At 36.0% G+C, this 26,464-nt stretch overlaps 1 protein-coding gene across 1 annotated transcript; it reads right to left on the reverse strand.

Moving 5' to 3' along the window:
• Positions 1-20,149: 20,149 nt before the first annotated feature.
• On the reverse strand, positions 20,150-23,117 carry LOC104213636 (auxin-responsive protein IAA16). Its single transcript, XM_009763165.2, has 5 exons — positions 22,689-23,117; positions 21,159-21,382; positions 20,633-20,768; positions 20,462-20,523; positions 20,150-20,347 (listed from the first exon to the last, which is right to left on the reverse strand). The coding sequence occupies exons 1-5, from the start codon at positions 22,949-22,951 to the stop codon at positions 20,310-20,312; spliced, it is 723 nt and encodes a 240-aa protein (XP_009761467.1). The 5' UTR covers positions 22,952-23,117; the 3' UTR covers positions 20,150-20,309.
• Positions 23,118-26,464: the final 3,347 nt, after the last annotated feature.

Here is a 26,464-nt window from a genome sequence, read left to right on the forward strand (position 1 = left end):
CTGCTGCATGCACTGTGTGTGTGAGTGTTTTGTTGTGTGTGTGTGAGAGTGTTTTTGTTGTGTGCTGGGTGTGACAAGGAAGATGAACTCGAGGGGGTGGGTTTGGGAGAAGAAAAGAAAGAGAGGGGCGGGTTTTCAACAGTAAAAAAAAATTTAGGTTTTTTTTTTTTTGAAAGATAGGGAAATAGGGGTGTTGGGTTATGGACTGGGTCGACCCGGTTTGAAATGGACCGGGTCGTAGGGAAAGTTGGGTATATTTGGGCCTGTGGTTCAAAATTGAAGAAGAGGCCTAATTCCGATTTTCTTTTATATTCTTGCTCTCTTTTCTTTTACTTCCTAATTAATAAAACTAAAATTCTAAATTAACTTATAAACTAAATTAACTTATAAAAAATACTAATTAATTCCAAATAACTATTATCGCACATTTAAATAGCAATTAACGATAAAATCGCACAATTTAGACGTTAAATGCTAAAAATGCAACGTACATTATTTTTTATGATTTTCTCATTTTTGTAAAACAAACTTAAATAAATACTAAATGAAAATGCGACATATTTTATATTTTTATTAATTTAAACAAATAAACATGCACAGACAAAATACAAATAATTATACAAAAATACCACAAAAATACAAACATTGTACACAAAGGAAAATCGTTTTATTTTGAATTTTTGGAAATGATTCTCATATAGGGCGAAAATCACGTGCTCACAGGCTGTTTCTGCTTGTTTTGGAGCTGATTTTTGGATGAATCTGGAGGTGTATTTAAGATGGTAGCAGCAGTGGATTCACATAGTTAAAGGCTACTGGTTTTCATGGCCAAAAGTAGTGAGGCTTCTGTGAAGAAGATGAAGGGGCTTATCGGCTGTTTTGTCTTCAGGGGTGGGAGTCCTTTTGGTGTATAAACGGTGGATCTTTATTATGGTCCCCCTCTCATATTTTAGGTGTAGTTACTATTATATAGGGGTAGGAATTAGGTTAGTAGTATGAGCCTAGGAATTATGGGCTTAGTAATTATGGGCTATGTCTAAAATTAGGCCTAAAATGGGTTGCTCGAGCCCAAGTTTTATTCTTTCCTCGCAAACGAGATTAAAATACGACCTTATTTATTAATTAATCCTACTTAAATAAAATAACTTTTAAAATAAGACCGACCATTAAAATAAAATTATTTTTTGGTATTTTCAAAAATTGTACTAAAAGATAAAAAAATAGAAAAATTATTTTAAAATTAAGATAACATTCCTAGAATTATTTTTGTATTTTTGAATTTAGTAGACAAACTAAAAGTAACTAGATAAAAATATTAACTAGCTAAATAAGAGAAAATATTTTTTGTAATTTTTATTTATTTGTGATAAAATAAAGTAAATAGAGTCAAAATTAGATGAAATAACTATATTAGGCCTAAACTAAATATTTACACGCTAAAATATATAAAATCTTGGGGAGAGTCAAAAATCACATGTCTACAGCTGCCCCTCTTTGACTGAAAACGCGAAGAGTTTTCAGACAAAGAACGACTAGACAGGTTTTTTGACCCGACCCTTATTTGGAGAGACTAAAACTAAGAGGAAAAGAGAATGTGACCGAGCCCTGGTATCAGAGCTGCCTACATATCCTTGGCTATAAAGGAATCAGGCCACGTGTAGTTCAGAAGAGAGTGAGATTATAGAGTATGCCGAGGCGGAGAGCCAGTCGAGGCCGTTCTGCTGAGGTTCCGGTCCGCGGTCCCGTTATTACATCAAAATTAAAAAAAAAAGACTAACTAAGCCTATCAGCTACGAGTTACAAGATTTCTATCTATGAGTGTTTTGAAGCTTGATCTTGAGTCTTGGCTGGTTCTTCATGTGGACCCTGATCTGAATCTTGATGCTTGTTAGTCGCATGTGTTGGTTCAATCTTCTTCAGCTTTTTCAAATCAAGACGGGACATGCAGAGCCTGTGACCTCAGCCATGTCTTGAGCAGCTCACATCATTCATTAACTTCTGCATTTGGATTCACTTTTTGTCTTTCTTTTTGTTTTTTTTTCTTTTTCTTTTGGATTGTGACTAACTTCTGTTGATCATATCGGACTGCTGACTCGCATTCTTGACGCGAGCTTCTTTTGTGGCTGACCTGAATTGCATTCTGAATTGAATTCCCCCCTTTTTTTTTCCAGATGAGCGCCTGATTGCTGAACTTGAACCGTCCTCTCTTGTTACTTGACACTGTTTTCCCTTGCACCTTGAACCATTTTCCCTCGAAACTTGAGCTATCTTCCTTCGAAACTGCTTTCCCTTGAAACTCGAGTTGTCTTCCTTCGCAACTATTTTCCCTTGAAACTTGAGTTGTCTTCCCTTGTTCTCCAGGTAGGCGCCTGATTACAACAAAACAGACAAAACAAAAGAATTCTTTTTTGCCCCAGTTTGCACTAGGAAGATTTGTGAGTTGTTAGAAAAATTGTAAACCACTTGTACTATTGATGCAATGATGAGAGTAAACTAAAGAATAGACTAGGAAAACTATAAACTAAGCTTGACTAAAGTAAAGACTGACTCTATTCTCTAGGCGGGGCCCCTGATTTCAAGAAAACTAGACATTGATAACTAAAAATTGACCCCTCTTTTTCAAATCCAGACTTCCCTTTTTTTAAAAAAAACATCCTAGGAGAAAATTCATCGAACTAGGTTTTCTATTTTAGGAGAAAGATTCACCAGACTAAGATTTTGATCCTAGGAGAAACTTCATCAGACTAGGTCTCTTTTCTTCTTCATTTTTTTTTGGCGTCTTAGGAGAAAGATTCATCAGACTAAGACGTCGATCATAGGAGAAAATTCTTCAGACTAGGTTTTCTATCTTAGGAGAAAGATTCATCAGACTAAGATTTTTATCCTAGGAGAAAATTCATCAGACTAGGTTTTCTATCTTAGGAGAAAAATTCATCAGACTAAGATTTTGATCCTAGTAGAAAGTTCATCAGACTAGGTCTTCTATCTTAGGAGAAAAATTCATCAGACTAAGATTTTGATTGGGAGGAAAATCCATCAGACTAGGACTTTTTATCCTAGACGGAAAAATGTGAAGATCAATGGCAAGATTTTATGCATAATAGCAAGACAAATAAAAGCAAAGATTTGAGAAACCTCCCTTTGTCGGCTCTTCTCGTCTTTTCTCTTTCTTCTCTTTTTTTGTTTTTTTTCCTTTTTCATTTTTTTTCTTTTTGAATCACTTTCCTTGCACCGCTTTGTTCCTATTTCATACAAAGAAAAATTTGTTAGTTTTGAAAATGGTGGTCGGTTTGTGGCCTTGAGTCTTTGGGCAGCTTGGTTTCTGCTCAATCAGCTTGAGTCGGCTTCAAGAGACTTTTGCTCTGCATCAACCCTAATTGTTTCACACCTAGTATCATTTGTACTTGCGGCTCAATCAGCCTTATCTCAACTGGAGATCTTTGCCTAGGTGACCATTTCCGATATCTTGAATAGTTTTCTGCTTTTTGAGTAATTTGTCTGTCAAAGAGAATCACCAGTTATCTTTCTTGCGCCGAGTAGGCTGAGAAGAGTCTTTTTGGGGAAGCCTTTGTATGAATCTTCAAGGTATATTGACAATAACAACTGAGTGCAGGCCAATTTTACTTTATGCAACTGAAAAACTGGTAGCAGATTTTGAAATCTTTTCTTGCTTGTTTTGGCAAGGACTAACTCAGAGTGAAGGACACAAATGATGCAAAGAAACAAGTATTAACAAAAAATGCCCCTGTCGGAAGGACAAAAGGAAGAGTTTTTTTTATAACTAGCCTTAATGATCATGACATGCATTTTGGACTCAACGGCCTGATCTATCAAACTAATCCAATCTTCCATTTTACCATTCTTATGACCTTTGAAGTCTGGCTTGTTTATGCCAATTCTTTGCATCAGCTTTACGACTCACTTTCGACAAGTAGTGCCCGAGGGGTTTTCACCAACAAGTCTCTCTCATTTATTTATCTCTGCTTACCGTCGCCTTACAGTGCCCGTGAGGGTTTTCACTAATAAGACTCTCATTTTTCTTTCTTTTTCTTTTCTTTTCTGTTGCTTTCTTGAGCAACTTGACAGTGTTCTATGTCGTGTTATAACCGTTGCTCATTGCATGTTTCTCTTGGCATTCTTGAAGACATATCAGGATGTCTTTATTTGGAAGGATTTTGGATAGAGTTGGAAAGAAAGGACGTCATGAAAGCTCAAAATAAACTCAAAGTAAAGGGTATTGTAGGCTTAAAATTGAATCGACTCTTTCAAAAGTGAAATAAAATTTTTGCCCCAGTTTCAGTTATTGGGGATTTTTGGATTTTTTTTTTTGAATTCTTATTTGGTTGGACCTAACCGTGAGGCTGCCTACGTATCCTTTTTTTAAGGAATCAGGTCGAATGTAGTTCAAACATCTGCCCTAACTATAATTCATCTTTCTTTCTGTTTCTCTTTTTTTTTTCTTTTTTTGCCCCAGCTTTCTTCATCTTTTTTTTCTCACTTGAACTTTCTAGGAATGCTCAATTTGTACTCTTGGGACATGGACTCTTTTTTTTCTTTCTTTTTTGACTCTAAACATGATTCCAAAAGAGTGTAGTCAAAGAAAAATAACACAGGCTCAAAAGGGGTAGCAAAGGATATAAAGTATTTAGGTAGCAGAAAAAGGGCCTCCCAACCTCAAGAACGTCAAACATGGTATCTTTTGTCGATCACAACATTGACGAATATGTATGTCTTTTTGGTGTTCCGTGGTCACAAGACATTTTTTCATCCCTTAGTGACAAACTTTCCAACAAACTTCAATTGATTAAACATCCTTAAGCCCAATCTTCACAATAATTTGAAGGTGAATTTTACTCAACCTTAGTTCCAAAGTACTTCAACTCTTTATTCATCCTCAAAAGTGTTTTTTTTCTTTTTTCTTTTGTTATCCAATTCCAAATTAAATCAGTTTCTAAAATCTGGCCAAAATTTCCGCATGCATGTCATGTCATTAGAACTGGCGAGAAAAGAACTAGAAATAAAATGACACAAAAGGACAAACTGTATTGAATAAGTATGGAAGGGTTTGACAACTAAACAAGCAACCTAAAATCCAAGTTCAACCCTAAAATAACCCGGCTAATGAAAATAGCAACAAAACATACAGACAAGACTCACACAAACAGAATAGAGGGACAGAAGGGTTTGACTCAATAAAACAAATAAAACCTGGATCACAACCCTGAAATAACCCAGATAATAGAAAAAATATCAAAACAAGCTACCAAAATTCTTTCTTATTGAGGAGGAAATGCCTTTTCAATTGCTAGGCTTGACATTTAGCCACAAATTTGCTCATAAGAATCACCATGGCCTTCTCCAATTTCAAAATCATTAACTTCAGTTAGCAAGTTCCCAAGAGGATTCTCATACTCTATGTCACCGTGCATCATCCCCACAAAGTGTACATCATTATGTGCAGGTAAAGGATTTTGCACGATATTCTGGGTGTCACTGTCTTGGATCACAATCAGGTTTTCCTGGATCATCCTTTCTATTTCTCTTTTCAAATCCTGACAGCTTTCAACATTGTGCCCCTGGGCATTGGAATGGTATTCAAACCTTTTAGAAGGGTCAAAGCTTCTTGCACGGGGGTCCACGTGATTTGGAGGAATAGGTGCAATCATGTCATACTGCTTCAATTTCTCAAACAAGTTTGCATAGGACTCTCATATTGGTGTAAAATTATCTTTCAGCCTTTGTTCCCTTCTATACCCCTGGCTTGGATGTGGGTTATAGGGAATTTGAAAATTTTGTGGAGGCTGGTGGAGATGTTGCGGTGCTGGTGCTCGCCTTCGGGGGTGTCTTGGTGGCCGGGCAACATACTGAGGTCCAGAAACAGAGTATTGAGGGTTCTGAAGTGGATAAAAATAGTATTCAGGCGAATCATAGGAAACCTGATGAGGTTGCTCATACCTTCGAGATGCTCTCCTAGAACCTCTTCTCGACCCTGATGTCATGATTTCTTCATGCTTCTCATTCGTGCCACTGAAATTATCAAATTCAATCGGGACAGCCTGAGTTGCGGCTTTGAGAATTGCTTGACTTATAATTTTGCCTGTCTTAAGACCATTCTCAATCATTTCCCCCATTTTGAATTCTTCCGAGAAAGATTTACCCACTGCGGACATCATGTTTTGAAAATAATCTGGTTCTTGAGCATGAAGGAAGACAGTGATTAGCTCGTGGCCATCCATGGGTGGCTTAACTCTAGTTGCTTGCTCTCTCCATTTAATGGCATATTCCCTGAAATTTTCAGTTGGTTTCTTCTTCAAGTTTGAAAGGGAATTGCGGTCTGGGGCAATGTCAATGTTGTATTAGAACTTTTTGACAAAGGCCTGTGCCATGTTATCCCAGACATACCAGCGAGACGTGTCTTGATCCATAAACCATTCGGAGGCTACTCCCGTAAGGCTTTCCCCAAAATAAGCCATCAGCAATTCTTCATTTCTTCCCACACCTCTCAGTTGATTGCAATACCTTTTCAGGTGGGTTATGGGATCTCCATTTCCATCATACTTTTCAAATTTGGGAGTCTTGAAACCAGACGGCAAGTGGACATCGGGGAACATACATAGATCTTTGAAGGCAACACTCTTTTGACCTGCCAACCCTTGCACGTTTTTCAACCGTTGTTCTAAGCTTTTCACTCTTTTGGTCATTTCTTCCTGTACCATCTTTCGGGCAGGCTTCTCAATATTTGCAGGAAGATCAAATGAGTACGAGTGGTGCTCAGGATAGTGGTACTGCTCTTGCTGTGTAGCAAATTGTGACTCATGACGAGGCTGTCCTTGACCACTGGCCCATGCTTGACATATTTCGGTCATTTGCTGTTTCAGTGTTCTATTTTTCTCAAACACAGCAGACTCTTGTTGAACCCTCTGACCCTGAGTCTCTTGAGCACTTGTAATAACAGCTTCGATGTCAGTTATCATTTTTCCTTGGATCTTGTGTTTCCAGCTTACCACAAACCGACCACCTCAACTTTCTTCACAATTCAAAACAAAACACACGTTAGAATGGACTCAGTCAGTCCTTATTATTATCAACATTTTTTCACTTTTGTTTTTTCAATTTTTTTTTCATTTTTATTTTCAATGGTTGCTTGAACCTGATGTGGGTTGCCAATGTATCATTTTCCTTTTTGAATTCTTTTATTTTATTTTTTTCGAAAGAAAGACTTATAAAGAAGAAAAGGAATATTTTGGATTTTGATTTTTCTTCAGCATTTTTGCAAAGAAAGATTTCTAAAGAAGAAAGATTTTTTTTTTTTGAATTTTTTTCTGGAACTTCGAAAGAAAAACTTCTAATGAAGAGAGAAAATATTTTTGGAATTTTATTTTGAATTTATGAAAGAAATGCTTCTAAAAAAAAGAAAATATTTTTGAATTTTGGATTTTCTTTTCAATTTTGAAAGAAGAATGAAAATAATTTTGGATTTTTTGAAAATTGGGGTCTGAAAAAAAAACACTTTTCTAGAGAGGAAGTAAAGGAAAATATTTTTGGATTTTTTGAAAATTATGGGCCGGAACCGATGAGGTTGGCCTAGGTATCTCACATCCGGTGAGAATCAGACCCGCGTAGTTCGCCCAATTTTGACGGAACAGGAAAAACATGACTTATTTTGAAATGACTTTTTTTTTCAAAATTCGGTAGAGTTTCAGGATATTGCAAATACCTACCTCTCACCCTTGATTTTTTTTTCTTTTTTTTTCTTTCCATATTCTAGAAGCCAGTCAACATGCAAGCCGAAACAGATAAATACGCAAGTAGCACGTAAGATGCATCAGGATGGTCTTTTCATTTCGGGTACACCTGTCCTAGACAGACCCAACCCCTGTGTTAAGTCTCCAAAGTAAAATGCACATGATGCAAACAAACGTTCCTACTAGGGATTCAGCATGAGGCTGAGTTATTCTAGGTTTGAAACCTGGGCATATTGTTCTAGACCTGGCTTACCTGAGCGGACAACTCGAGCCGGGGGGGGGGGGGGGGCAGCGTACCGATAACCAACAGATCATCCAGCTTTGCAACTTGTCCTAACCTCATTCTATTTGGGATATGACACTAATAGAAAGAAGTCACGCCAGCGTGCACTCCTCAGAAGAGAGAAGAGAGGGGTTTCGTAGCAGTTTATATACAGTTCAAATAATATCAAAGCGATAAAAAGCAACATTTAGCACATTAGGCCCAAACATGTAATAAAATCAGATAATAAATATAGCCAAATATAACAATTATTCTAAGCTTGAATTCTTGAACCCTGAACCAGAGATTCTGGGTTAAAATCCCCAGCAGAGTCGCCAGAGCTGTCACACCTCCTTTTTAGCTGCACCCCTGGAAGGGAGGGTATAAAGGAGTTTTTTCCAATTTAAGTGACAATCGAAACGAGATTATTTATTTTTAAAATTCAGAGTCGTCACTTGGGATAACTTATGGTGTCCCAAGTCACCGGTTCAAATCTCGAATCGAGAAAAAGATTGACTCTGTATTACAGTCCGCGAACACAGAAATTCGGGTAAGGAATTCTGTTAACCCGGGAGAAGGTGTTAGGCATTCCCGGATTCCGTGGTTCTAGCACGGTCGCTCAACTTTTATAATTGGCCTATTATCTGATTTTAATACATGTTTTAGCCAAGGGTACAATTTTAACTTTATAACCGCTTTTATTTAAATATTTTTTTTAGGAAGATTCAACGTCACATAAAATGCGTCTTGAACCACGTCACATAAATGCACCCGCAGTCCACAACACATTTATCTAACGTTGTTGAGACTTGGATTTGGGTCACATAAATGTGCACCCGAGTTTGGAATTAGGCATCGTAACTATGTCACGGGAACCGTACCCATAGCCACGATAATTTATTAATCGCTCCTAAAGCAAGCTACGATGTTCATATTGTTCACTTTTTTAGGTTCGGGCTATTTGTGAATGGTCATGGATTATAGATATGGAGGCGTTTGGAGTACAAGAATTTTAAGCTAATTGGAATAATCTAGCAATGAATTCTGTTACAAACAACAAGTCATCAACTTCATAAACTAGAGTCTGGACCAAAATTTTGAAATATATTACTTCGACTGAAAATGGAGCAGTATACATACGTTCTACAAATAAACTAAAAGCACCATTCAAATGCCTAGTAGTACATATTTTTTGGCATAAATATCTTTCAGTTTTAAAATTATTACAAAGAATAGGCCAAGTGCTCATGGAAAAATAAAATATCACGCATAAATCCAAAAGCAAAAACAGCACCAACACAAAAGACTGAGTATTTTCGTAAGGGCCTCAAATTAAACTCATCTGACCCATAATCTTTCTTAACAAAAGGATCAATTAAGCTAATTGGTAGATTAATCTTGTTAAAGTTCAGGCCAAACAAAGGAATTCCACTTAAAATCAAATATCAAACAACCAGCCAAATATTTCATTCAAATAACAATAACAATTTGAAATCTGAAAATCTAAGAAGAAACCAAGTGAGGAATAAATCATTTAACAGAGTCTCGAAACTAGTGCAAAGCAATAAAGATAACCCAAATCAAAATGGGGACCTTGATCGGATACAGCGACAAACCGTAAACCATGCCGACAACAACCTCAAACACAGAGCTTCACCGGGATTAATGGAGGATTTTTGATCTGTTTCCTCGGCAAAAATGGTAGCGGTTTGAGATACTGTTTTCACATTTTTGGAGCTGGTTTTACATCTTTTTCAAGGCCGTGTTGTTGCATTTTTTACTTGAATATTTCAGCTAGTTTTTGGTGATGTTTGGGCGATTTGAAGGAAGGTTTAGAGATGGTTTTGAAAGAGCAGATGCTCGTTGTTTGGACTGGTTTGAGAAGGACAAATGCTGAATTTTTTGCAGCAACTTTGGAGCTGAAGAATGGGGTCAATGGAGGTGGGTTTTGCGACTATTTGGCTACATCTTTTAGCATATTTTGGGGCTGGATGTTGGGGTTGTTTCTGCTCATTTTGGAGCTAATTTTTGGACGAATCTGGAGGTGTATTTAAGATGGTAGCAACAGTGGATTCACATAGTTAAAGGCTACTGGTTTTCATGGTCAAAAGTAGTGAGGCTTCTGTGAAGAAGATGAAGGGGCTAAGCGGTTGTTTAGTCTTCAGGGGTGGGAGTCCTTTTGGTGTATAAACGACGGATCTTTTTTATGGTCCCCCTCTCATATTTTAGGTGTAGGTACTATTATATAGGTGTAAGAATTAGGTTAGGAGTATGAGCCTAGTAATTATGGGTTAGGTCTAAAATTAGGCCTAAAAATGGGTTGCTCGAGCCCAAGTTTTATTCTTTCCTCGCGAACGATATTAAAATACAACCTCATTTATTAATTAGTCCTACTTAAATAAAATAACTGTTAAAATAAGACTAACTATTAAAATAAAACTATTTTTTTTGTATTTTCAAAATATCGTTCTAAAAGATAAAAAGAATAGAAAAATTATTATAAAATTAAGATAACATTCCTAGAATTATTTTTGTATTTTTGAATTTAGTAGACAAATTAAAAGTAACTAGATAAAAATATTAACTAGCTAAATAAGAGAAAATATTTTTTTGTAATTTTTATTTATTTGTGATAAAATAAAGCAAATAGAGTCAAAATTAATTGAAATAACTATATTAGGCCTAAACTAAATATTTACACGCTAAAATATATAAAATCTTGGGGAGGGTCAAAAATCACATGTCTACATCTATCACCTTTGATGCTTCCATGTCAAACCTCTTCAAGAGCTCCCTGATGTATTTTTGCTGACAAATAAATGTACCATTTGGGGGATATTTTACTTCAAGACCCAAGAAGAAGTTCAGTTCCCCCATCATACTCATTTTAAACTCACTTCTCATGAGTTTTACAAATTCTTCACACAGAGAATCAGCTGTTGCCCTAAAAATGATATCACCAACATAGACCTGAACAATGAGAAGATTCCTTCCCCGTTTCTTTAGGAATAGAGTGTTGTCAATTTTCCCTCTTTTAAAGCCATTTTCCAAGAAGAACTTTGACAACCTTTCATACCAAGCTCAAGGAGCCTGCTTCAGCCCATACAATGCTTTGTCCAGTTTAAACACATATTCAGGGTGTTCATGACATTCAAACCCTGGAGGTTGCTTCACATAGACTTCTTCCTTAAGAAGTCCATTCAGAAATGCACTTTTGACATCCATTTGGAATAAGGTAAATTCCATATGAGATACAAAAGCGATTAGAATTCTAATAGCTTCCATGTGAGCGACCGGAGCAAACGTTTCATCATAGTCAATCCCTTCCTCCTGATTATAGCCTTAAACCACTAGCCTGACCTTGTTCCTTGTGGTATTCTCATGTTCATCAAGCTTGTTCCTAAATACTCACCTGGTTCCTATAATGGTTCGATCTGAGGGTCTGGGTACCAGGTGCCCGACATTATTCCTTTCAAATTGATGTAACTCGTCTTTCATAGTTGTAATCCAATCTGCATCTTTCAAGGCTTCTTTGATATTCTTGGGTTCTATTTGGGAGAGAAAGGCTAAGAAGGCAAGTGAATTTCTGGCTTTTGACCTGGTTTATACTCCGAAATCTAGAAGGGTAATTATGTTGTCAAAAGGATGAGAGCTTGTGTGTCTCTAGTTAGACGTCTGAGGTTCATTTAGAGAGAATGTGGGCATGTTTGACTGGTTTTCCTGAGTTCTTCTCTCGGGTGCTAGTGGAGTACCCTGAACTGCATCAACCACTCTTTCTTCAACTTCGATGGTTGTAATTGCAGTACATGGTTCCATTGTTGATGAGACAGTATTGTCCTCACTCAGCTCTTTTACTTGACTCATCATATCTGCCTTTCCATTTGTCATGTCAATGACTTCACAAGGGACTAGTAAGGGTTCTCCATCTTGATCTTCTTCAGTATTCTTCTCACATGATGGATAAGACTCATTAAAGATAATATGAATTCCCTCAACACATTGAGTCCGCTTACTATATATCTTGTATGCTTTGCTTTGAGAAGAGTAGCCCAGAAATATCCTTCATCACTCTTGGCATCGAATTTACCAAGATGATCCTTTCCATTATTGAGAACATAGCATTTGCACCCAAAATGTTCTTAGGTGAATCAACTTGGGTTTCCTTCCATTCAGCAGCTCATATGGGGTTTTGTTCAGGAGAGATCTGATCATGCACCTGTTCACCAAGTAGCAGGTAGTGTTGACCGCTTCAGCCCAGAAGTTCTTTGCAATTCCACTGTCGATTAGTATTGTTCTTGCCATCTCTTCTAGAGTTCTGTTCTTCCTTTCCACTACTCTATTTTGCTGAGGAGTTTTGGGAGCTGAGAAGTTGTGGGTGATGCCATTTTCATTGCAGAACTCATAAAATTTGGCATTGTTAAATTCTGTTCCATGATATGACCTAATGCATGTGACTCTAGACTCCATCTTCACCTGGATTTTCTTCACAAAGGCCACAAACACCTCAAAGGTTTCATCTTTAGTTCTAAGAAATAGAGTCCATGTGAATTTGGAGTAGTCATCCACTATCACAAAAATGTATCTTTTTACTCCTCTGTTTTGCACTCTCATAGGACCACATAGGTCCATATGCAAAATCTCTAGTGGCTTTGAGGTGCTCACATCCCTTTTAGACTTAAAAGAGGACTTCACATGTTTTCCTCTAGCACAGACATCACAGATTTTTTGCATCTTGAACTTTAACATGGGCAGACCATGAACCAGGTCCTTCTGAATTAGTTTGTTCAAAAGAGAAAAGCTTGCATTCCCCAGTCTCATGTGCCATGGTTCATCATCATCGTCAATAGCTTTCAAACAACTCAGATCACCACTTTGTAAGGATTCGAAATCAGCAACATAGATGTTCTTGTATCTTTTGGCCACAAGTACCATTTCACCGGTTACCATATCAGTAACTGTACATATCTTGGACAAGAATTCTACCTTGTTTCCTTTATCACAAATATGAGAGACACTCAAGAGACTGTACTTATGGTCATTGACATAGTACACATTTCCAATAGAATGAGTGAGTGACTTCCCGACTTTTCCAACTCCAAGAATGTACCCCTTTTCCCATTTTCAAAGGATACACTCCCTCCTTGCAGGGCTTTTAGTGAAAGAAAGTCCATGGTGTTCCCAGTCATATGCTTTGAACACCCATTATCCAGGAACCATTGTTGACCACTTCCCTTCACTGTTCCCTGCACAAAAATATCAAGATTTAGTTTTAAAAACCCAAGCAAGTTTGGGTCCCTTGTAGTGGACAAGAGGATGAATAAGAGCTCTCTTAGTCCATGCAGGTAATGTGCGTGTTTTATGAGTGGAACCTGGTCCCTCTTTTGTAGTCACTTTTCCAGCAAACACTTTGTTTTTCTAAATAGATTGAACCCTGGCCGGACAATTTTCTTTGAAGTGCCCATTGTTCCCACAGTGGGTACAAAACCAGTTATCAGAAATAGTGACATATTTGTTGTGAGGGTTGTAAGGAGTTTTTTCCCTTTAGAACCCTATTCCCTGCCTGTTTCCACCATTATTAGTGTACATAATAGTGATAGCTTCTGAGGACCAGGTCCTTTTTAGGAACTTTTCAAGATCATTTTTTACTTTTTCCAGATCAGTTTGGAGGTGCTTTTTTTTCTCAGTTTCAACACACATCCTAGTTCTCACAGCTTTCAACTCATTTTCAAGCCTAATGTGTTCCTCATTGACTGTCTCTTTTCCTTTTCCAGAATTTCCAGGTTTTGAATTAGTCTCTGGTCTCTCTATTGTTTCCCTTAGGTCTACAATTACTGCCAAGAGATCATTTCTTTTTTCTTTGAAGTTTTCAATGATTTCCTTGTAGTCAATAACTACAGCCACTAAGTCATCTCTGGTTTGTTCAGCTTCTCCTAGTTCTAAGGTCAACGAATCCCTATCTTCCACAAGACTATGATAGGCATCAATCAATACACTAGCTAATGACATGAGTTTCTTAGGAGAGTAGGATTTCAGATTTCTCTGAACATCCCTAAAATTTACCTCCTTGTTGTCATCGTCTTCATCATCATCTGATTGGGCCATCAAAGCAAAAGTTGAGTCATATTCATTTTCCTTGCCTTCAACTGACATCATGGAACTATCACCAGCATCAGTTTCATCTTCAGACTCACCAGAGGAATCTCCCCATGCTGCAAGAGCCTGTTTCATCATATTGTCAGCAGATCTCTTTCTTTTGAAGTCCTTAAAAGGAACTGGGTTCCTCTTAACTGCTTTTTCAAGGTTGCTTTTGGAGAACTCTTACTTCAAGAGAGGACAATTTTTGATGAAGTGTCTAGGTTTTCCACACTTATTACAGAGATCATAGTTTTTGGTTTGCTAGAGCTGCCCCTTTTTAGTATTTCTCTATTTCTTCTGACCATCTTCTGAAATCTTTTGGTTAAGTAAGTCATGTCACTGTCTTCCTCACTTGAGTCATTACTATCAGCTTTGAGTACCGGGTTCTTTTCTTTCTTTGGCTCTCTTCTTTCACTGTCTATCTTCATCTTCATCTCATAGGTCTTCAGATTTCTAACCAGCTCTTCTATGGTCAGCTCCTACAAGTCCTTTGATTCAATAATAGCATTCACCTTGCTTTCCCAAGGTCTAGGCAGAATACTAAGGATTTTCCTTACTAGCTTGTTCTAGTAATGGTTTCACCAAGTGAGTGTAACTCATTTATGATGGAAGTAAATTTTGTGTGCATATCTTGAATAGATTCATCGTACTTCATCCTGAAGAGTTCATACTTGATAGTGAGCATATCGATCTTAGACTGTTTTACTTGGGTGGTTCCCTCATGAGCTATTTGCAAAGCTTCCTATATCTCTTTAGCAGTGTCGTAAATGGAGATTATATTATATTCTTCAGGTCTTATCCCACATACCAGAATCTTCTTGGCACGAAAATTCTTCTCCACAGCTTTCCTGTCTGCGTCAGTGTATTCTTTACTGGTTTTTAACATTGAAAATAGAAGTTCTTCCAGTACCTTTGTTGGAACAAAAGGACCATCACATATGACATCCCATAACTCAGAATCCTCAACCATGATAAAATCATGCATTCTTGTTTTCCACCACCCATAGTATTGTCCATTGAACCACGGTGGTCGGTATGTAGATTGACCTTCTTCAAAATTTGGTGGAGCAGCCATAAGGATACTTCCTAGGTGTTAGCCTGATAGGAGGAACCCGCTCTGATACCAATTGTTAGTTTGTATGAGTCCACCAAACAGTAGAGTACCTGGTCCTCTATGAGGTTATGCTGAGAATGCTAGTAAAACTGTAAGTAAATGAGACACAGGATTTTTATGTGGAAAAATCCCAACTCAAATGGACAAAAACCACGACCTACACCTGTAGGCTTTCAACTTCACTAACTTGTAAACACCTATTACAAGTCACTTTGTAATAACTCTATTGCAAAGGATTCAACTCAACTAACTTGTGGTACTCTCACCACAAGCCATTTTGTCACTCTCTAGTTACAAAGACTTTAACTAACTTGTGATACTCTCACCACAAGCCACTTTGTCACTCTCTAGTTACAAAGACTTTAACTAACTTATGATACTCTCACTACAAGCCACTTTGTCACTCTCTAGTAACAAAGACTTTAACTTATGACTAAACCTAGTCACAACATAAACTCAGAGAGTGTACGGATTTTACAAGAGGGTTCCTAATCAATGCTTCTGGCTAAGCAGTTTAGGAGATACAATAAGAACAATCACAAAGTTACAACTCAACTAAGGACAACAAAATACTAACTTTAGGAATTGGTCCGTAGTAGCGTTTAACTTTGTTTTTCAAGCTCGTGAGAATTGATTTCTCTGTTTTGAAAAAGGCTTGAATGAGAATTAGAAATGTTCAAGTGATGTTTTGATATAAACTCATTGTTGATACACCTTGATGACACCACTTGAAATGATGTAAGCACTTTAGTTGGTCAAGGAGTAAGTGGGCACTGGAAATAGTGCAGTGCAGGCGGTCACGTTGCTTCCAGCTGTGTCCAATTGACTTTGTACTGCTATGAGGGAACCACAAGGGTATAGGTCCTTGTTTGGTTTTCTATCTCCTCAAGTTATGGCAGTTTACATTTAGTTGGAATCCGTTAAATAGTCCATGTGTGTCAGGTTTCCTATCTGGTCCTTGACAGTAAGTTTGTTGGATCATCAAAACATAAGGCAAAGACATTGAAAACCTATTAATAACCTGTTGCAGTTCGAGCGAAGTCGAACTTTTCTCTTTTTTTTTTTTATTTGGCGATGGCCCTTGGCCGTAGAGGTGTTATTTTGAGTTGGTCAAAATATTAACCTGTTGCAGTTCGAGCGAGGTAGAACTCTTATCTTTTTTTTCTTTGGCGATGGCCCTTGGCCGTAGAGGTGTTATTTCGAGCGGGTTGAAATATTAACCTGTTGCAGTTCGAGCGAGGTCGAACTCTTCTCTTTTTTTTTGTCGATGGCCCTTGGCTGTAGAAGTGTTATTTTGAGCTGGTCAAAATATTAACCTGTTGCAGTTCGAGCGAGATCGAACTCTTCTCTTTTTTTTTCTTTGGCGATGGACCTTGGCCGTAGAGGTGTTATTTTGAGCTGGTCAAAATATTAACCTGTTGCAGTTCAAGCGAGGTCGAACTCTTCTCTTTTTTTTTTGGCGATGGCCCTTAGCCGTAGAGGTGTTATTTCGAGCTGGACGAAATATTAACCTGTTGCAGTTCGAGCGAGGTCGAACTCTTCTTTTTTTTTCTTTGGCGATGGACCTTGGCCGTAGAGGTGTTATTTCGAGCTAGTTGAAATATTAACCTGTTGGAGTTCGAGCGAGGTCGAACTCTTCTTTTTTTTTCTTTGGCGATGGCCCTTGGCAGTAGAGGTGTTATTTCGAGCTGGTCGAAATATTAACATGGTGTAGTTCGAGCAAGGTTGAACTCTTCTCTTTCTTTTTCTTTGGCGATGGTCCTTGGCCATGGAGGTGTTATTTCGAGCTGGTCGAAATATTAACCTATTGCAGTTCAAGCGGGGTCGAACCCTTCTTTTTTTTCTTTGGCGATGGCCCTTGGCCGTAGAGGTGTTATTTCGAGCTGGTCGAAATATTAACCTTTTGCAGTTCAAGCGAGGTTGAACTCTTCTTTTTTTTTCTTTGGCGATTGCCCTTGGCTGTAGTGGTGTTATTTCGAGTTAGTCGAAATATTAACCTGTTGCAGTTCGAGCGAGGTCGAACCTTTTTTTTTCCTTTGGCGATGACCCTTGGTCGTAGAGGTGTTATTTCGAGCTAGTCGAAATATTAACCTATTGCAGTTCGAGCGAGGTCGAACTCTTCTCTCTTTTTTTTCTTTAGCGATGGCTCTTGGCCGTAGAGGTGTTATTTCGAGCTGGTCGAAATATTAACTTGTTGCAGTTCGAGCGAGGTTGAACTCTTCTTTTTTTTTTCTTTGGCGATGGCCTTTGGCCAGATAGGTGTTAATTTGAGCTGGTCGAAATATTAACCTATTATGAGTCCTAGAAACCGTTTTTGAGAGTTTCAGGTGTACCCTGAGGAGTCCCGGTTTTGCTCAACCTCTGCGTTTTCTGGGTGAGTCCTGGTTTGATCGATTTTGTTTGCATCGGAGAGAGCGATGTCAGAGGGTATAAAACGTTGTTATGTTACTCACGTTCATTTCATGCTTGTATTGGGGTTTCCCTGTCTAGTCCCTTCGTATTTCGGTCTGGAGACACCGTTGGCAAGCGAGGCAATAGATTATACTTTGAACTTTGGTGACGTCCCCCTTTTTGTTTCGATCAAAACCTCCCCGAGAGAGCCCAATCGGGACAACACCTGGGTGAGGAGAAGGAACACAGCCTGGGGGACGTCCCTTTCCAGAAGTTGAGATGTCTGGGATGGGTGGCATTCAAGTTATTTTGTAATAGTTCATCTCCAATTGGAATGCTTCTTTGCTCGCTTGTCCATGTGATGTTTGTGTTCCTGTTTAAGCAAACAACAGAAGATAAACCAAAGTTAGATTTTTCTTACCTCGATCCGATGAGTCGATGACGAGGGTAGCCTTATGGCGTTGTTCACTCTGCCTGGCGTCTAAGTGTTTGACAGAATGGAGGTTTGTGGATTCGGTAGCCGCATTCAACTCTCTTTCCCCCCTCCCCTTTTTTTGGATGCCCTGCCCCACGTGGGTTAGGTTTATCTTATCTCGCTCGTGGGCCATCCGGTGTGTGGGATGGGAGAATGTTAAAATAGGGCAAGATGCGTCCAATTTTCTATAGGATCGCGCAGCAGGTGCCGTCTCCTCTTGTGAGCTTTGCGTGGATATTGATTGTAACTTCTGCTTTCATGTAGCATCAAAATTTAGATTAGCACGTGAGATTTACCTACCATTCTTTCTGGTGGGTGATTGTGTTTCACTAGTTTTGGACCTGAAGGAGACTAGGAAATTTGGCTAAGAAATCCCCACAGACAACGTCAAATTGTTTGACCAAAAGATGTTAAAACCTTTATGGGCTAATCAATTAATGGCAAGGAAAGGAAAATCTTAGCCAAGCATAATCAACTTCAGACCTTGAAATGCATTGCGCGATAATGAATAACAAAATAGAAGGAACATTTTTCTATTCCTGATGTTACAACCCTATCTTTGATAGGAAGAATGAAATTACTATTTACATCCTTCGGGGGAGGAAATTGATAGAGAAAAAAGAGACAGTTCAGAAGCCCCCCTTTTTGAGCATCCCCTCTATATATAGTTCTCAGAATTTTACTGTGTTCTTTGACCAACGGGTTCTTCACGTGACGATCTAGACGTCGTTACTCGAGTACTGTTCTTACTCAGTATTCATCGTCGATGATTGGACTGAGGTTGGTCGTGGTGTTTCTCATCATTTCGCCACTTAAGCGAGACCCCAACTTGGTTGTCTACTGTGGTCAGATTTGACCCATACAATGTGATCTTCCATTCAGATTTACCGTCTTTCTGTTAACTTTGCTTTGTTGGGTATAAAAGGACATAAACACAGCTCCTCATTCTCGTACGTAGTTGAAGTGTAAAAGGCAGGAGTCCACCGTTAAGGTGAATAAGGGCGCATGTAAAGCTCGGATTAATTTTTTTTTTCTTTACTTTTTCTCTAACTATTAACAAATTAAACCAATTAAAGATGCTATTTGTTAAACTAAACATGCTTTGTCCTTCATCATTCCTTTACAGTTTGTATGGATGGTTATTACTTTTTGTATTGTATCGTATTGTTACTTTAAATACAATTTGTTTTGATTGTTACTTAAATTTTATTGTATTATATCGTTAAATTCGTCGTTACGTAATGACGGAAAGTATCACTTTATGTAACGACAGATTTGGTGTGGTGGCGTCGTTACCTTGCTTTTTTCTTTCATCTTGCACTTTCTTATTATTAAACAATCATATTTTATCTTTTACCCTATTTTTTTATATAATAATTCTACTTCATATCTTATTTTCTCTTAGTAATATTGCAAGTTTATTTATCATATCATTGATACGTGACATGAAATGATGACAAACAATATAAACTATCCAAATATTATATTTATCAAACAATATAACACAATACATTATAAAACAATATAATACAATACATTATAAAACGGCCATGCAACAAGTAACAATCATTTAAACAAGCTGTGTCGTATATCATTCCTTTTCTACCTCTTCTCGATTACACCTCCCTTCCCTTCTTCAAACTAGACTCTGGATGTCCACATATTTCACGATATCTCCTATTTAATATTTTGAACATCCATCCAAACGACAGCAAATGACATATAGGACCTCAAAAGGTAGTCAATAATGGGGATGGCCAAATACAAATAAATAATATAATGCCCACAACACTATTGGATTGAAATAATTGCGATCCCCATAAGTTTGTCCCCATTAGCAAAGCACATGGCTTTGCCTCCCAATAACTTTAATATGTCATGTTACTTGTCTTCAATTTATTAGTAGATAACTTCAAAGTGCCACTTACACATATGGCCCAAACAATATGTATATAATTCAAGATACTCAAAAATAGGGCTCCAACCAATATGAGGCTGTCACATACTAGTTGACAACTATTCAAATCTTTTCTTCTCGTAGATAATATTTTCACAATTTTTATATATATGTTATAAACCATCAAATTACAACAGATTTAAAAACTCCAAGGTCAATTATATAATTTGACCATGGAAACAAAACAAAAAAAATAAAAATACAATGAACAATTAATTGGATCATCAATTTCAGCTTCTGTTCTTGCATTTCTCCACTGCTCTTGGTGCTGCATAAAATTTAGCCATTTATCTTAGTGACAGAATTTGAATGACAAAATAAGGAAAATAAAAATTAAATATAATGAGTAATCTAGAAATTAATTCCTTGTGTGAGTATGTACCTAGTCCAATGGCCTCAGATCCTTTCATTATCCTTAAGCGTTTGCATGAATCAACAAACATCCTAGAATAGAAGTAAGAATTAGTTAAAGTTAATCACCAAATTAACGTAATAAAAATAAAAGAGTATGATGAAAAATGAATAAATATTGGAGATGCAATTAGAAACTTACTCCCAAGGTACATCACCAACAAGCATCCAGTCTCCATCCTTGTCTTCGTAAGTAGGTACATAGTCTGAGCCATTTAAGAGGTCTATTAATTTGCTCTCATTCATGAAATCCTTAAATCCATGAGTCCCACAATTTCCTACATAAATTTCAAGAAAATAAATGTTATTATATCAAAAATTTTAGACAGAAAATAGCATATCTTACTCCATCATTTTTTTTTTTGGTAAGTAAAAAATATATATTGTCTTCATTTCATTTTGGTAAAAAATTATTGGCAATATGCTTTGCCATTTGTACGTATTTTTTTTTATCTGCAGGTCTCGAACCGATGACCTGTGGTCTAAGACGGAGGAATTCCACCCACCCTACAATTCCTTGGTACTTTAAAAAGATCAAAGCAAATATTAATTAGCGGCCCAATAAATTTAGAATACAAAATGGTTAAATTAAAAATAAAAAACTTGGAGTGTGTAAAGCATATTTAATTGCAAAATATGAAAAGGTAAAAGAATATTTAGGTATATACCAATGGTGAAAGAGCTGAACATTTTGCCAAGGGCATCAGAGAGTTGTTGGTAGCTTTTGTACATCTTTAAGTCCACTTTACGTAAGTATGGAGCTCCGTCCACGCTAACTTTCACAAAGGCTGCGCCGCCGCCGGAGCTTTCGCCGTTGCCGGTGCTGTTCTTTTGGACGGTTAGTACATTCTTCCTGAATGATCTCACTGGTGGCCAACCCACAACTTGTGCCCTAAGATAAGCAAATAAAACAATAACATTTTCCATTAGTTCCATGCACTCATAATTTTCCATTAATTATCCCATAAATAAAAGATATTAATTCCCTCTTTCTACATAAAAAAAGGTATTCTTATTATTTTGTGCATATAAAGTGAAATTAGGTCCAAAGCTTGCCAAGAACTTAAAGCAAATATTGTCATAGATTCATATGTTAATTTATTAAACTAATATTAGATCGGGGCCGAGCTAGAAGTGTTCGATCAAACCTAGTAGCTTTTGTTCAAAGAATGTATTTGTATTAAGAAAATTATTAAATATGTATAAATATTAAATTTTTTAAATAGTTAATACTTATTGGACATAGCTACTTTTGATAAAGTGGTTCAGCTAGATGTAAAGTTTATACTGTTTTTATAATAGTATTGTACCATTTGTTATCTTCTAAGCACACACATGCTTTGTCTCAGCAAGAGGTAACAAAGAAATACTCTGTAAAGTACCTCTAGATTTGTTTTCTAGAATGAATTGTTTACATATTCAAAAAGAGGGTGAAAAGATAATAAATTAAAGGTCCATGTGTTTTCCACTAAAATGTTGGGTAATGAAAGTAAAAGATTCCAAATGTTTTGTTCTTTTCTCCATCTTCCAGACAAAAACAAGTACCAACCACAGCCCTACCCATTTCCAATTAAAGTCCAATTTTGCTCAAAAAAGATAGGTTACAGTTCTGACACCTAACATTTCGTTTTTTCCATTTTTTAGGGGAAAAAAAATTAGAAGCAAATTAAAGTAATTCTAATCAATAAATTCTCCTAATAATACTTTGATGTAGCATTCCAAAGGGTTTTCCGTAATTCACTATTTGATCCCTAACAGAAATTAATTACTAAGGTTTAGCGTGATTTACAATGCAAATCCAGTAATTTATAACATACAGCACGAAGTAATTAGAATTTGCATGAAAATATAATAAAAGGAAGAAGTAATAAAAGAAATAATTCGACAACAAAAAGCAGAAAAGAAAACTTTCTTGGTTCCTTTAGTATTGTACATTATTATTAAAACTAAGAGTTAATTTATCATACCCTGAACTTAAAACTCAACAAAATTAAGAAATATTCGGGAATTCCTATATAAAATTAAAGTTCCAAACCATACAACATGACTAAGAAAAATTCGTATGACTTTTTTTTTTTACTACTTTCACGTAAAATGGGACGAACTGATAAAATTCCATTGCCATTTTAATTAACTACTGCTACAAATATTATTTGCATCAATAAATAAATAAATAAAACACACAAATAAAAAATTACTTGGCTGGTGGCTTAGCAGGATCAGTGGGAGCAATATTCTTCTTCTCCTTAATGTTGTCAACTTGATTATCAACTGTGGAATCCTTTGAAGAAAGGTTTAGTTTCAAATCAACAGTTTCTGAAAAGACTCTCTTCCCATTATTCTTTGACGTCATTTCACCTTCATTTCCATTAATGGCTCCCGGCAACCCTAGCCTCAGCTCCGTCTCCGCTTCATAATCCAATCGAATTTTGTCACACTCCGCTCCCATCACACTCGTCATCTGACTTCTGTCAAGATTTTAACGTGGAAAATCTTCTTCAAAATACAATTAAAAAAATTTCTTTATTCCTTTTCTTCTCTTGTTTGTTTCTTTGGTGTTTTTCTTTTTAAGTTGACAATGAATGTGTAAGAAGGGTATAATGAGCATAAGGAAGCATGCTATATATGATATATGTGAAGAGTATGATATATTTTAGAGGGCAAGGATTGTGCCACGTGGAAATGAATGATTAACCGGGTCGGTCTCGGGTTGTCGGATAGTATATGTCATCAGTGACGCGATTTTGTTTTTGATTGGGGTTTTTAGTTTAATTTCTTCTTTTTAATTTTGTTTTCTTGTTTGGAATAATAATGGACTAAGCAAGTTGGCTACTATTTTTACGCTTACTTTTGTTTGTTAGGCTCCACTTATTGTCGTTCTTTTTCTTTTTTTACAGTAATAATCAATAATAAATCGTGAGCTAAAGCAGTATGATAAGACAATAGAGGGGACAACAATGACAACTTTTTCTCAGCAAACAAAAGATAATCAAGTAATTAATTAAAGGGTAAAATATTAAAAAGAAGAAAGGCAAAAAGTAACAAAAAGTGAGGAAAGAGACAAGGAGCTTTTTTTCTTTTTCTTTTTTTTTATAGCTAAATGTCTCCTAAATTGTCTTCCTTTTATTCTTGTGTCTAAACTAACTTATCACATAACTCTAGATTTAAATCACTCTGTATATTCCCATGCATTTCTCGTATTTTTATAAATGAAATTAAAAAAAAACTAAATTGTAACACCAGTTTCAAAAAAGTCATTGGGGTATCGTTCTTTAAAAAAAAAAAAAATAGTTGTCACATCCCAAAATAAGGCTCATGGCTGAAACTTAGTGAGCTCAACCTTCAAGTCAACCTGCTCAAACATGTGTAACTTATACTGACATCAAAATATTCTAAACCCACTCAATTGAAACTAAAGTTATACATTAATTAAGACGGTGGCAAAATGGTTAAAATTAAACAAAGATCCTTTCATATTATCCATTAAAAATGGGTTGAATAATGAACTTTTTAAAAACGAATTAAATATGAATAAGAACTATATTATTCACTCAGAAAATTGATAACCAATGGATAACTAATAGGTTTATATAACTTTTACTTTAGTAAAGCCTCAAATTGGGGGTTCCTCAAATTTGAAAGACTAGGAATTCTCCCGAAAGTTATCATATTCAAGAAGCCATGAATAATATGGATATCCGACTCTGCCCGTTTGCCACCCCTAATTATTATCATAGAACTCACGGGAAGCTAGACAATGGTGTAAGTATATATGATGCAATTTTAAAGACGTCTAATAATATTACAAAAGCTAGCACTGTCTAAATATATATAGTTCAATAGAAACAAAACAAAATAAAATTAGCTCTCACACGCAAGTATAAGACTCCCCGTATCTGTAATGCATGAAACTTGAAAGGAGTTTTAAGTCCAGTGGTGCTATGAATGATAACATAATTCATGTAACTGTGAAGGGACAAACAAATTCGAAAATATGCTATGTAACTGCTTTTTTTTGGTACCAAATTGGATCAAAGCATAAGTATAGTTTCAAACATATGTGTATTAGTTTCTTGTTTGCATGTGAATACTGTGTCAAGCAATACAAACATTTTAAAACAACATAATTAAATAGCCAACTAAACATATGTGTAAAGCGTATTACCCAAAATTTTGAAGGAAAATGCACGCTGAAAATGATGAATAGTGTAAGATAAACATGATCTTGAACTCAAAATGATTGGATATAATATTTGATCTGTAACGTAAATGATTATATTTGGTTAGGTAGGTATTTTGTGATTATATTAATTTTGATGTTATGAGGTACATATATGTGATATAATTGTAATATTTCGTTGTAAACGATATTTTTGGAGTATGTTTTATTCTGCTCTTTCATGATTAGAATTTTTGTTTTCACATTGATAAGTGCAATATAGAATTGTGCATAGAATAAAAACTTCGTCGTACATGTTATATATTTTCCTGAAAGAATGAAAGAATCAAATGTTTATAAATTTTTTGTCAATTAAGTACACAGCAGCTGAAAAGAATGAAAATACTGTAATTTTTATTTCATACCTACTTAGCAAGGTTCTCTTGCTTCAAACAAAATTAAATTAATTTTAAAAAAAAATTGAAGAGGAGAGATTATGTGATTGTTTTTGCTCTATCGTTTGTCATGATGTTCTATATTTCATAATTCAACTATTTAGAGTTTCTTTAGTGCGAAAGATCTTGGGAATAGAGATATTACTCTCATATAAGTTACTATTTATCTACTATTCCAAAGTCAACAGAGTTGATAGATTGATAATCAAAAATTAAATCAAACATAAATGATATAGGGTAAGCTTCTCTTCCTTTATTTTATTTTATTTTTGGCAAAATTTATCTCCAACTTCCCTTTGCCAAACACAAAAAAAAAAAAAAAAAAAAAAAAACCATATCTGGCAAACCAAGCTTTATTAAAAATAAAATTAAAAAAAGTCAAGACAAGGAAAAAGCATGTGCTAAGCTCTATTGAAGCAGAGAGAATAATGAAAGGGCCCAAATCCAACGCAATAATAAACCATATGGCAAATGGGGACAATGCTATGTACCCTCCAAACCTCAAACCATGTGCGCCAGCCTCACCTTTGCCCAACTCTTCTCCCATCTTTCCTAACAACCCTAGCTTGCTAGTTGCTACTACTACATTATTATTCTCAAAAAATCCCCTTCTACTTTCCTCCTTTTCTTAGATCTCTTAACAAATATATTTATTTTATTTTAATCATTTGGTTTCGAAAACTCGCAAACGAAGCTACTTCGAATTCACATCGTGTAAGGCCTGTGTTAAAGCGAAAATTTTGCTTCGTATTAGATTTATTTTCATTCGCAAGATTTAAACAAGAAATTTCTAATTATGATCGGAGGAATTTCATCCATCTTACCATAAATTTTTAATAATGATTACATATTATAAATGGAGGTTCCTCTTTTTTGCTTTTTATTCTGAGATGAAGATTTTTTATTAAAGAAAATAATAGTTATTTTGGTCTTCTTCTGTCCCTATATAAGCAACAAAATTATGATGTCCAATTATGAGTTCTAATATTTTCTCATTTATAATTTATTCATTTTTTGGGTAACCTTGCCCAGATCCAAAACATGTCTTGAGATGATATTTTGATAGAGTAGCGTAAATTAATGGTCGTCACAGGCAAATATAATAGTAAATGACAATTTGTCATTTTGTTCTTATTTAAGAAAGATCAATTGTGCTTCTGGAAAGAATACTTTTGAGCCAGGCTGATTTATTTTTTAAATATAATAGTCATGGACAATTTTGGCTAATTGGGATTTTACTGGGTATGTTGTTGTTGTTGTTGGACAATTTTGGCTAATCTGAGAATTTTATGAGTTGAAATAAATTTCACAGCAATCACTTTTACGAGCTATTGTCCTAAAATTATGACTATATTCATAT

The sequence above is a fragment of the Nicotiana sylvestris genome, chromosome 1 (assembly GCF_000393655.2).
Source record: "Nicotiana sylvestris chromosome 1, ASM39365v2, whole genome shotgun sequence".
In the NCBI taxonomy this organism is placed as follows: Eukaryota; Viridiplantae; Streptophyta; class Magnoliopsida; order Solanales; family Solanaceae; genus Nicotiana; species Nicotiana sylvestris.

Coding starts and splice junctions, on each gene's coding strand:
- LOC104213636 (XM_009763165.2), bottom strand. CDS start 22,951: ATGACGAGTGTGATGGGAGCGGAGTGTGACAAAATTCGATTGGATTAT. Junction 21,383..22,688: donor CCTGCTAAGCCACCAGCCAA/GTAATTTTTTAT, acceptor TGCTTATCTTAG/GGCACAAGTTGTGGGTTGGC. Junction 20,769..21,158: donor GTTCAGCTCTTTCACCATTG/GTATATACCTAA, acceptor AAATTTATGTAG/GAAATTGTGGGACTCATGGA.